Here is a 12,759-nt window from a genome sequence, read left to right as displayed (position 1 = left end):
TTTGGGGGTTTTATGTGTTAATGCTGGATTCATTTTGGAGAGACACTGATATGACCCTGTCCTGGTGATATTAATAAAATTTTCCTGACTATCGTTGATAAAAATTCCTTTGAGAAATTAGAATTTATTCTTCAGTGGTTACAGGACTGGAAACTGAATTGTGGTTCAAACAGTTAGACCATAAAATGCCAGCGTTTTTCATGGCTCTTTTGTCTGTGAGAATTGTTTAGAACTAGGTTCAAAAGTCAGCTTATGTTTCACTGAAAAGTTATCCAAAGGGTTATATTTTTTTCCGCAAGCAGATAGATATAAAAGCTATAGAACCCAAAAGTTGATTAGTGCTTACGTTCCACATGTTTATTTCTTTTAAATCTTTTAAAGTAAATGTGCCTACACAATCTTATGTGTACGTGTCTACATAGCATCTTAACATACGTTAATCAGAAGGTTTGAAAACAAGTAATCCCCAATCAGAATTTCCAGGTAGTAAGTTTTGTGCCCCGTGCTTAGCTCAGCTGTCTTTTTTTTTTATAGGTATGTATTTGCCTTTTTATTAGCATTTTTTAGCATTTTCAGTGTTATAAACCATATTTTATGTCGTTAGAAGATAGAAGATATCTTTTCAACAGCAATCTGACAGATGTGATTCAGCTAATCTACAGAAAGGAATAAACTTCATGTTAAACTGAGAAACAGGTTACACCAATATGTGGACTGAAGGCTATCCTTAGGAAACTGGGAGAAGATTCTGTATGCCTGAAATTAGTCATGTGAGCGATATACACGGCATCTGTCCTGTAGCACAGTGTTTTATAAACCTGTTACATTCCCTTTTAATAGGGATGGCAGATTTCTAAGAGGTCGCCATAAGAGGTGGTCGGACTTGCCTGTCAGGGAATATCCTCCTAGAGCAATGAGTTGTTCACTGCAGTAAAACATGAAATTCTGGTAACGCAGATGGAATGTGTATTTATTGTGTCCTTGGTGCAGTGTGTGCCCATTGTCCTCGGAAGGTGGAATTTTGTTAAAACTAAGATGTGGGGATGGCCACAGAAAGAAACACAAGTTCTGATATACAGAGATTAATATGGTTGTTCTGAAATTTGTGACAATCGCAAATGAGCGAAACGGAAAGGTTGTCCTATGACGGTACACTTGCGTTGAACTATGACTCTATAAGTATTCTGTGGTACACGTGTCGTCCATTAGGATTGTGAAAGGTATCTGATGTTGTTTTTATAACAGAAGGCATGTGTTGCAGTCACATGACTAATGCAAGGAATTTAAAATGGTTGAATCATCTATTTCATCTTTTTCCTGGGGAAAGCTGCTGACTGAGGCATTGTGATGTGTCTGTCAGTCTAACAAGGAGTTGAGTTCCTCCAAGGCTTTTACATAAGCTGTCCTGGGAAATATCTCATAAATTAAGTAAATTTTCTGATATTCTCATCTTACTTTGGAGTGTACTATTTCATCATTGGATTACATGTATTTAAGAATTCACTGGCAGATGAGGACCATCCCTACAGAATGGAGGTATTTTATGTGACTTGTTGCTTTCAAACTTGAGGTGAAGATATTGTTGAAAACGAATTGTATTGGAGTTATTAAAGCATCTGCAGGTAACCTGAAGAGCTACTCCAGTAAACATGTAAGAAGGAAAACAGGTGTCAGGAAAGCTAACTACATGCCGTGTACTCGGAAGGACTTTGACTTTTGACCTTCTGTGGTTTTAATAGATCTATTTCTTTACCTAGGTGTGTTCTTTAATCTGGTGCTGTTATTTCAGTTCCTCAATTTTTCTTTAAAAATAAGTGGCTATGGGAGACAGTTTGTTTATCTTATAATCTTGCTGTTTTGCCCGTGAGCCTTTTGATTCATTGATCTGAAAGTACACCACTTGTGACACACTTCAGTTTGTTTGCTATGAAATATAAAAGAAAACAAAGTTTTATGAGACTATTAGTTTATTTTATCAACTTTGTGGTAAATCAGTGTAAAATGTGAACTCTATATGGTCTTTAAACTATCGAATCCAGGAAGTAACAAAAAATCTTAAGTAGTTTTACTCTTTAGAGAAAACTGTTTAGATTGCGGAAGCTTTATTAGCTGAACTCCAAAGTTCTCGGAGTTGTGGAAGTCTTGTGGGTTTGGGCATGCTCTGTGAGCATAGCTGTGGGCTGCTGGAATTGAGGTCCTCCAGACCTTGGGGACTCTGTGATGGAATCGGTGAGGGAAGGATCCAAAAACAAGTAGTAGAATCTTCCTAGTGGAAATCTCTGGCTATCACATTGACAAAGGTTGCTGACGTTCTTGACTATTGTTCTTCAAATATGATTAAATTTTTTTTTTGACACCTCAAAGCTATAGGTGAAATTTCTGCCATGAAATATGTTGGAATTAATATAATATAAAATTTCTGATTAAAATAAATGGAGAGGAAAGTATTTTCCATGCTAGCAAGTCTAAGAAATTCCAAAATAAGGGGAAAAATGGAGAATGGAATGGAACTTGTAGTGTAGTCAGCTAGACTACAGCTGTCGTTGTTAACTGCTGCTATAATGTACTCTAGATTCTAGCATGCAATAGTTGCATTGTGTGTCAAGTGTGATTTTTAAACCGTGTATTGATGAAGCCTATGCTGCGTATGTCAATGTTTTTAAGAAGTTTCAAGATAAAAGATACAGTAAAAAAACACCAAAAAAAACACCTAACACCAAGTCATCATCTGGATGGTATTTTGTAATCTTGCCAGTAGGTACCATATAGTTTTGTAATTAGCCTGGATCTGATGTCAGCACAAAGGAATGTCCAGTTTTTCCGTATGTTGCCTGTTCTTCCTTTCCATGTTTTTCATTTAGTTCCTTCCTAGTCGCCTTCCTTATCCCTGTCCTCTTTTCCCTTTCACTTTTAAAAAAAAAAATTCATTCCGTATTCATTTTCTGTTACTCCACCAGCGGTTTCTCTTTTCAGGGTGAGGTATCTCTAGTTACATCATCTTTACGCCTCTCATTATGGAGTCTGCTTAACTGAGCAGGTGTAGTTTGCAACTCTGCTGCCCCTTGTGCTATTTTTTCTTCACTGTAGATGCTTCGGGAGCACAAGTCTATTATTATTCAGAAACATGTGAGAGGCTGGCTGGCTCGAGTGCACTACCAGAGGACCTTGAAGGCAATTGTTTACTTGCAATGTTGTTACCGGCGCATGATGGCCAAGAGGGAGCTAAAGAAACTGAAGATAGAGGCCCGGTCTGTGGAACGCTACAAGAAGCTTCACATTGGCTTGGAGAACAAGATCATGCAGCTGCAACGAAAAATTGATGAGCAGGTAAGGGCTCCCTGCTCAGGAAAGATGTTTGGAAGTCTCGTGTCATCTTTCTCAGTAGCACTGTGGGCATTCACTGAAAAATGTACTGAATTTTCTTTGTAAGGGATCAGTTTTTTTCTTTGCCAAAGAACATTGGTAGGTGGGACAGGGAGACCGTAGTAGAACTGAAACAGAACATCCATGTGTATCTCTCAGCAGCAATGAGAGAAGACATCTGCTCCTTTAGTATTTCCTCTGAAGCACTTCAGTTGTTCTGTTTTAAGGGGAAGGTGAGGTGATCGTATTGGATGTGTGTGGGCTTTCTATCTGATTTGAGTTCAGGACATTAACGTGCAGGCTTAGAGACTGGGCTGTTCTGTCACGTCTTTAAGCAGTTTTGCAAAAACAGTGAAACTTTTTGGAGATGGGGGAAACTGCTCTTTTGCTCCCCTCGTCTGGGTATGTTCTGTAGGCAAATAGAAGGCTCCTGTAATCCAGAACTCTTTCAACTGTGCTAAGTCTGTGTTGTGTTTTGCAAAGAACAAAGAGTACAAATCTCTGCTGGAGAAGCTGAGTAGCCTGGAGATCACGTACAGTACGGAGACAGAGAGGCTGCGGAGCGATGTGGAAAGGCTTCGGATGAGTGAGGAGGAGGCTAAGAACGCGACCAACCGTGTCCTCAGCCTTCAGGAGGAGATCGCCAAGCTCCGGAAGGAGCTGCACCAAACTCAGTCTGAAAAGAAGACCATTGAGGAATGGGCAGACAAATACAAACATGAAACTGAGCAGGCAAGTGTGCGGGCCCCAAATACTACAGAGTTACGCACAATCTCTTTTTTCCGCAATCCCTTTTATTCCACATAATAAGATGTTGTTGACATCTTATTTAGGGTTAGAAATTGTCCTTTTTTTCTCCTCTGTTATTTCTGCGGGAGGATGCAGTACAGGCAGCAGTGCGCAGCATTTCAGTGAAGCATGCCTAAAAGAAGGCTCAATGTACTGTCACTTTAGAGAGCGCTCATAACCCTAAGAGCAATCCTGCTGCTTCTTCCCTGCTTGTCCATGTCACAGGTTTTTGACCTGTAACGTTTTCCTGTGCAGCATTCATAGCCTATGTTAGACAGAAGGCATGTTACTGCAAAGCACAGAAATAAAGCAAATGCTCTTATTTGTTCATGTTTCTAGGTGCTTTGCATGAGAACATCTATAGAGGCCTTGCCTTCTCCAGTTGTGTGGCTTATTTTTACAATATTTTGAAGTAATATTATACCTGTACAACCCTAAATAGGCTTAGCATCTAAGCAACTGCACCTATGCTGAGGAATATATTTAAATCTGTATTTCATATATAAATATAGGTATTGCATCTATTCAGATTCAAATATTGAAAATATTTGCAAATCCAAATATCCAAGCTCACTCAAAGAGACAGAGCACTCATACAAAGAAATCCTTTTACCTACCTAGAGAACAAAATTGTATAGATTTCAGAAGTCTGTCCCATATGCAGTATTCAAAGGTACCTATTTATATGTTACCTCATTTGAACAATTAGTCTACTGAACACGTGTGTGTGTGTGTACAGACTAGTTCAGCAGGTTTTGACCGATTCCTTATCTTTGCTTTAACCATGAGCATATCAAACAAGTTGTTTCTTGACACAGTTACCTGCTGATGCAGTGCCAGTTTTGAATTCTGAAAGATCAATGCCTTCATTATGCTATGCTGCAGTGATGCAATTCAAGATTAGATGAGCATAAGGAAAAATATTAGTTGTTTCAGCACAGCGAATGCATGGTAATCATAAACAGAGGCAAATGAGGAACTGACAAACCTTGGCACGGTTAAAGTGGTTCAACTTTTGTGCATAGGCAAGATGTTAGTGTTATCGAAAGCAATGGAATTACGTGACAGAACTACTGAATTTGTTCCTATTTTAGGAATATTTCTATTTTAAGACAAAACTACATCTTTGGGAATTTTACTGGAAAATATTATGGCACAATGGAGTGGTCTGAGTCAGTTTCAGCATGTGATCAGAAATGGGATGTAGAATGTGTGGGAGAATCTGCAGTGGGGCATGAATTAAATGTAATTTGAGAAACGGAGATGTCATAACTTAGCTCACTGGCTTCATTCTCTGAGGAACTGTTTAAAAAAAAAAAAAACCCAAGTATTTGAACTCTTACAACAAGGATGCAGGTGCTGTTAGAGCTAGTGATGGAAGATTAAGTGCATTCTGATGACAGTCAAATATTTTATTATCTTTGTAGCTGGTATCAGAACTGAAAGAGCAGAACACATTACTGAAAACAGAAAAGGAGGAGCTGAACCGTCGCATCCATGACCAGGCAAGGGAGATAACAGGTTGGTTCTGTTCTTTTCACTGCTGTTCTGTACTTCATGTTACCTTGTAAAGCAATGCTCCGTTGGCTAGATTTGGCTAATCTACTGTAGTTTGTGTTCCTTTTCAGTTTAACAGTTTCAGTTCTTAAATAAAAGAACTTACCAGCATCACAGTTATTTACTATTTGAATTTCCAGAAAATCCTAAGAGTTTGGAGTCTTTCTGATGAGGGTTGCTGGTACAATGCGTTCTACTTTTTAAATGAAGGCTCCGTTATTTAATACAGTGAACCTATTACAGCATGATTTTTCTGATGTGTTCTGCTAATTGTGACAGCAAACGTTGAACCACACGTGCAGGCAGACGCTTGAGTTCCTAGTCTCTTACCTCTTTAGAGGGGTCTAAATATGAGCCAAAATTTCCGAGCCCGGCTAGCTGCTGTGACAGATAGTGCTACTGCTACCTAGTCAGCAGCCAGAAGACCGTAGCTCTAGATGTGAACAGTGTGCAGGAGGCAGCTGGGATGAGGACGGTGCACCTGAGGCATAGATCGTCTCACCTTTGCTTTGTACGTAATACTGCATTGGGCTAGTGCCCCTTCTTCCTCTCCCCTGGAATGACTAATGCAAGGCATTGGAAGAGTAACTAGCTTGACTGAACCCTTCTGTGGTTACCATAATAATTCTTTGGTCCTTTGAGTATTTGGCTATATCTTTACCTACAGAAGCACAAATACCACACACCAGTTTCCAATAGCAGACCTCTTTCAGCATCGATGTTCCTGCTGCGTGCACACATCCTGTACCCACAGAACAGATGCACCACAGCTGAGATAGAGCTGCAGTTCTCACTTTGGCTTCCTCTTCTCTGTCACAGAGACAATGGAGAAGAAGCTAGTAGAGGAAACGAAACAGCTGGAGCTAGATCTCAATGATGAAAGGTTACGGTATCAGAACCTGCTGAATGAGTTCAGCCGCTTAGAAGAACGTTACGATGATCTCAAGGATGAAATGAACTTAATGGTGGTAAGTGGATAAAGATCTGAGTAATTAAAACCTGTTCATGAGTGTGTTTTAGCAGAATCTAGTGGTATAATTTAGGACCTGATTCAGCTCTCAGCTGTGTGGTGGTTACCTGTATCTGAAAACAGTATTTTTGAAATACTGGTTAATTAAATTAGCTCAGCGAAAACACCCTGTACTATCAAATCAAATCCATTTAAAATTTGTGATTGAATAATCTAGTTTCAGTTTCATGGAAGAAGGTTAAATTTCTGCTGTAACTTGGCTAGTGGTAATCCATATGCCTTCCGTCTTCATTTTGCCCTGAAGTTATTAACATATGCTGGAGTCATTTGTACCACATTCAGCTACTGTTAAATTTTCAGTAGTTCTGAGGCTATTTTATGTGGCAGGAGGGAAAAAATATTCTTCGCTGCAGTGTCTGGAATTTCAGAGACTTGCTGTCTCTGCTTTCCTACTCTGCCTGTTCCTTCCTTGTAAATTGAGCTTTTCTTTCCCACAAAATGCTGTGTAGTTGCATGCTTCTGCTTTTGACAGCAAATGCTTGATGGAGTAGGATCTGACTTTTCTCCATCTATTTGATTGTGAACTGTATCTCACAGGCTTCAGGCAGCATGAGAGACCAGAATCACAAACCTTTTCTTAAAAATTGTGCTAGCTAACACCGAATATTACAAGCTAAATTATAGGTTGTGAACAGACTATTGTAGGAAAAACATATAGTAGTATTGATTTGTTTCATTTGCACTCCAGAACGTCCCCAAGCCTGGACACAAAAGAACGGACTCAACTCACAGTAGCAATGAATCTGAATATACTTTCAGCTCTGAGATCACAGAGGCAGAAGACTTACCACTGAGGATGGAGGTAACATTTAAAAAAAAAAACAATGCTTTTCATTGATCAATGATTGAGCTAATTCCTATCTCCTTTTATGTATGTTTTTGAACACCAAATTTTATATTGAGGAATCTAATGCTCCGATCCATCCTGTTCCATTTTCTTTATGAAAAGCTCCTTCTGTAGTTAGTTGTAGTCCTCTATAAAAAGGCTTTGTGAGAGGATGCTTAGAATTCTTCTCTAACACAGTCAGTGTAGATTAGATGTTTGGCCATCCAGCTGGTTTGCATCTGTCAATCACTTGCCAGCTTTTATGAGCACAGTCACCTTTTGGCCCAAAAGTGGCAGTTCATAAAAACCAGGAGATGTCCTAGAAAGTCTGTATACTGTATATTTAAGCATTAAAACTGATGGAGTGTTTAGCCACTTCCTTAGTAGCCACATATCCAGGTGGGAAAACAGCCACAGAGGCTGTAGCACTGATGTCTTCTCAGCTTAGCAGAACAAAGGCCTATATTAAAAAGGGTAGTATGAACCTTTTGCATAGTCAGTTGATTGTTAGGGTTGAGAACTTCATGTTGTTGTTGTTGGGTTTTTTTTCCTCTATTTCGTACAGAAAAATAGAACTGAGACAACGTACCTTCCCTTTGCATATGCAGTGGTACAAATCCCAGATTATTTAAAATTTTTAAGAAAGATTACTCTCTCTTATTTCAGATAATGAATAATAATCATGAATAATTGTTTAATTCCAAACTATTTTCCGAATGTTTTCCGCGATAACTTACCCTTTTACCCATTTCCACATAGTCACACAGAAGTTAGCAGTCACACTGCTAACACATCAGAGAACATCATATTCGTGGTCTGACTGTGCTTGGCAGCTTGGACATGCATAGCTTTCCCTGTGCATACTGGAGATTTTGGGGGGTTTTTTGTTGTTTTTTTTTTTTTTTTTAAATTCCTGCTTCAGTCTTAACTGTGAGCTTACCTGTTTGCTCTCTGTCCTGGTTCGTTATGTCTGTAGTTGCGTTTTGCTTACTGCCATTACTGTTCTTGAAAGCCTCCACAGAAAAATGGTTTTCTATCTTGGATTTAAATAACTGTGACACATTCATGCTGAAGTCGTATTCTGTGCAGACACTTTCCGAGTGTTCATGCTTTTCCGCTTACATTTTTCACCTTGCAGAACTGTTCCAGAAGGATACCCTTCTCTTCATGGATAGTCAGGAAAAGGAAAGTGCAACTGCGTGTGATTGAATTTCACATGCAAGCCAAATGTCTTCCTTTCCTTTGGCTGATCGACTTATTTAATTGATGTTCTAGAGCCAGAATCATGCCTGTTACAATTTTGGGCTTTTGGAGTATAAGTGAAAGTAGTAACCTGCACAGGAGCGTGTGTAAATGCAGCACCAGGCAGATTAAATCTGTATTCATTTAACCTCATAAAATTTCAAGCTCCAGTTTGATTATAGATTAACAATATAGATTAACAATACAAAACTATACAAAAAAAGCAGAGGTCATTTCAAACCAAAAGAGTGAAGTGAAATATTTCAACCTTTGTTTGTTTGTTTGTTTGTTTCCTGAGCTGCTGTTGTAGTTTAGGACTCTCCCCTCAACTGTGAAAGGATATGAGGTGGAAATGGCAGTGCTTGCTTGTCTGCTACAGTCGTTAATGTTAATTTTCTAGTTCCTTTTCTGGGCTTCAGAATTTTATGGTGCACTTCATAGTAAATGCTTTAATCTTCTTGCTACATAAAGTACAGAATGGCTGACAAACAATTTCTGATGCACTTTCACATTACAAATGGTGGTCCTTGCTCAGAAAATACTGAGAAGGCTAGCGGATTAGTCCCAGTACAGGCTGTTTAATTAGCATCATAGAAGGAAAAGGGTATAAAATATATCTTCTGATATCTTTTATTTTACGTCCCTCTAAATTACCTTGCTTAATCATGGATCTAAATCTGTAATCAACACAGATTTCCCTTTAGCTAAGGAACCTACTATAGAAATAATTAAAACAGAAGAACTTAGCCTCTATCTGCAGTTGCTTTCCAAGTGAGTCTAACCACAGATATTTTTCTCCTTTCCCCCTCCAAACAAGTAAGAAAAAAAGGTATGCTTAACTGTAGACCTACTCTCTGCTAGGTCGTCTCTAGTGCTTTCTTTTCTTAGACTCTAGGTTTAGATATGGTTTATAATAGTAGATCCCTTTTAAAAATAGTCTTTTGATGCTGATGAAACATTTTAGATGCCTGTAGCGAACCCTCAGAATCAAGTAATATCTCTGTTTTTCTTTTCTTTTCCCCAATTTATTTCCCTTTTTTACTCACAGTAGAGCTTCCTTTTGATGTGGAAATGCAATACTACTTGACTTCCTTCTGTTCTTTCTAAAGCAGGAACCAAGTGAGAAAAAGGCACCACTGGATATGTCTCTGTTCCTCAAGCTGCAGAAACGGGTTACAGAGCTGGAGCAAGAAAAGCAATCCCTGCAAGATGAACTGGACAGAAAGGAAGAACAAGCTCTACGTGCTAAGGCTAAGGTGGAATCCTTCTAGCTGATGAAACGCTGATGCCAGATTATTCCTTCTTACGATATATCAGCTACGATCCTAAATCCTTATCTTCCCATAGTACTTGCTTTATTTAACCACAGGTTTTATGCCTCAGTACTTTTACTACTTGGTACTATGGGCAGCTTATTTTCTTTTCCAGCATCACTGAGATCCCATTGTTGGAGTTAACAGGAACCAAAAGCGGTTGGGACCTTTGCTAAAAAAGGGCCATTTATTATTAAATAGCCAATCTACTTAAACACTGAGGGGAATGAGTAAGAATATGGCCAAGAATTGAACCAGGATGCAGAGCCAAACCACTGGGATTAGACAGATTTAGCAGATTCTATTTGAAATTCCCTTCTGGTTTGGTCTCTTCAAGTAGTTGTAAAAAGTATGTCACCGATTTTGGCAATTGTTTCCTGTTTACCTTCCACCAGTGAATTTCTTGAGCTTCCTGGCGTTCAGTAGTTCTGCTCCGTTTCATTACCAGCAGCATTAGTGTAATTTTTAAATGACTTTATTTATGTTAACTAATTATGTGTCATAAACCCATAAGTAAAGGAAAGGAGATAATGCCAATAGTCAACGTTAAGCCCTCAGCAGTACTAGAATAAGTGTTTGCCAGTTTTATAGTTAAAAATGTTCAGCTCCCTTTGTGGCTGCAAAATACTTGCTTCCTTTTCCTGCTTCAACTTGTTTAAAGAATAGGAAGGGTTAGGTTTTTTTTCCCACTGTTGTCCGTGTTCTTTCATAGGAGGAGGAAAGGCCCCCAATAAGAGGTGCAGAGTTGGAGTATGAGTCACTCAAGGTAATTCTGGAAAGTTTATGTTATTTTCTAGTGATAATGTTGCCACCAATTATACCTGCTAGCATAGCACGTTGTATGAGCCATCTTGTTTCAGTATATCGGCTGGAGAAAATAGAATGAAAATTCCCCAACCAGCATTTTATTGTGGGATTGCCCTTTCTGAGGTGTAGAGCGTGTGCCTGGGCCTGCAGATCAAGAAGATCCCCTTAAAACAGAGGAGTTCTCTGCTGGCTTAGTACAGCTTGCAAGTGAATTTGAGCAAAAATACAATGATGAGTGTAGCCCTCTCCTCCAAACGCATTATTGAAATTGATGCATATCTTAGACCACTAAAAATAAAAATATTTCCCAATATCACTAAATGCTCCAGAATCTTCATAGCCTTCTCACTACTGTTTGTTGGGAACTGCTTTTTTTAAGGGAAGAATGGGGAAAACATCGGTAAATTTTTTCCATCAAATTTGATGGGAGTCGTGAGTTTGTATTCTAATTTGGCACTTCAGACCAAAGGTAGCCTTATTAGTGAAATCCTCCCAGGCACTATTCACAGTAGTCAAGAAGCCAGGGTTAAGAGAGAAAGTGACTGATCTGTCACAGTTACCCACAGTTTTTACCCTTTCTATCCATAGCTTCGTAGCTCTATTTTATTGGCATGTAGGAATGATGCTGAGTGGAGCTGTCCCTGTTTCTTGCAGCGTCAAGAACTTGAATCTGAGAATAAAAAACTGAAGAATGAGTTGAATGAGCTGCAGAAAGCCCTCACAGAAACGCGATCTCCAGAGGTAACTGCTCCTGGTGCCCCTGCGTATAGGGTCCTGCTCGATCAGCTGACTTCAGTAAGTGAAGAGCTTGAAGTGCGCAAGGAAGAAGTCCTCATCCTGAGGTCTCAGCTGGTTAGTCAGAAAGAAGCTATTCAACCCAAGGTAAATAATAGTACTGGGTAGTAAAATTAAATTGCATCACTGAGGTGCTTTATTTAACTTAGCAGCATGCTTGAAAAGGCAGAGAAAAACGGTCTAAGCTTCCAAGGCTTTCTAGGTGCAATCCATTGATCAGTGACTAGCGTGCAGATTGCAACGTTCGAATTGGGAGATTCTGTTGATCAATCAGTTTTGGGCTGCTCTGCCAGCGTCCATATAAAGATATCACACCAGGCTGGCAGATACCGACGGTCTGGCCAGGGTCTCCTGAAAATCTCTTAACAATGCAGAAATAATTATAATTTGGAGTAGTATCATTTCTCTCCTGAGTATGTAGCTTGACTGGGAAATTTACAACAGTTCCTAGAAATGTTTTTCAATTAATACTTCAGGAACCCTTTGCTCCAAATCTACGCCTGGTCATAGATGATCACACTTACATAGCAATTAAGTTTCATAGAGACAACCTATGAAAGTGTATATATTCCACATTATTGCTTGATAGGTATCATGTGGTTTGTTGAGAAGAGTAGATGCCATTAGAACCCCTGAAATGCATATCTTCTGAAAAATAAAGCTCTAATTCTGATGAGATACTTACTTTCTTTCATGGGAAGTAATAGCTATGAAAATGAGAGTTATTCTTTCTAAAAAAAAGTATCAAGTAAATCCAATAACTGGTCATTTCAATTGAATTGAGCTATCTAGTGATTCTCAGCAGGGAATGAACAGAGGTGTCCTCTTTCTTTTACTACTACAAAGATCTTCTAATACTTGTGCCAAATAAATTGAAAGTGTGTGATGCATGGAGGTGTACATATCTTGTTTTAAATGATTAATTATAAGGAGAGCAAAACCATGTTTTCCTGTAATATTAAGAACATAAATTCTTGAACAGTAAATCCTTGAATAACTTATTCTCAACAAAGGTGGCATACAAGTGCTGTTTTGAC

General features: G+C 38.9%; 1 protein-coding gene across 10 annotated transcripts in view; it reads left to right on the top strand.

The window, feature by feature from the left end:
• The window catches only part of MYO5A (myosin VA), a 117,616-nt gene that overhangs the window by 84,090 nt on the left and 20,767 nt on the right, over positions 1–12,759 (top strand). For 6 of the 10 annotated variants that reach the window (XM_068958123.1, XM_068958120.1, XM_068958118.1 and 3 more), the window contains 8 exons: positions 3,088–3,327; positions 3,847–4,095; positions 5,580–5,673; positions 6,529–6,677; positions 7,428–7,541; positions 9,917–10,063; positions 10,833–10,886; positions 11,582–11,809. In XM_068958123.1, the coding sequence (XP_068814224.1) occupies positions 3,088–3,327; positions 3,847–4,095; positions 5,580–5,673; positions 6,529–6,677; positions 7,428–7,541; positions 9,917–10,063; positions 10,833–10,886; positions 11,582–11,809 (1,275 nt within the window). The remainder of the gene's footprint in view (positions 1–3,087; positions 3,328–3,846; positions 4,096–5,579; positions 5,674–6,528; positions 6,678–7,427; positions 7,542–9,916; positions 10,064–10,832; positions 10,887–11,581; positions 11,810–12,759) is intronic. The other 4 variants (XM_068958124.1, XM_068958122.1, XM_068958119.1 and 1 more) reach the window with 1 other exon arrangement.

Source organism: Struthio camelus, chromosome 12, assembly GCF_040807025.1.
Source record: "Struthio camelus isolate bStrCam1 chromosome 12, bStrCam1.hap1, whole genome shotgun sequence".
Taxonomy (NCBI): Eukaryota; Metazoa; Chordata; class Aves; order Struthioniformes; family Struthionidae; genus Struthio; species Struthio camelus.
Note: the sequence above shows the minus strand (reverse complement) of the source record. Positions and strands in the feature narration are given on the sequence as shown.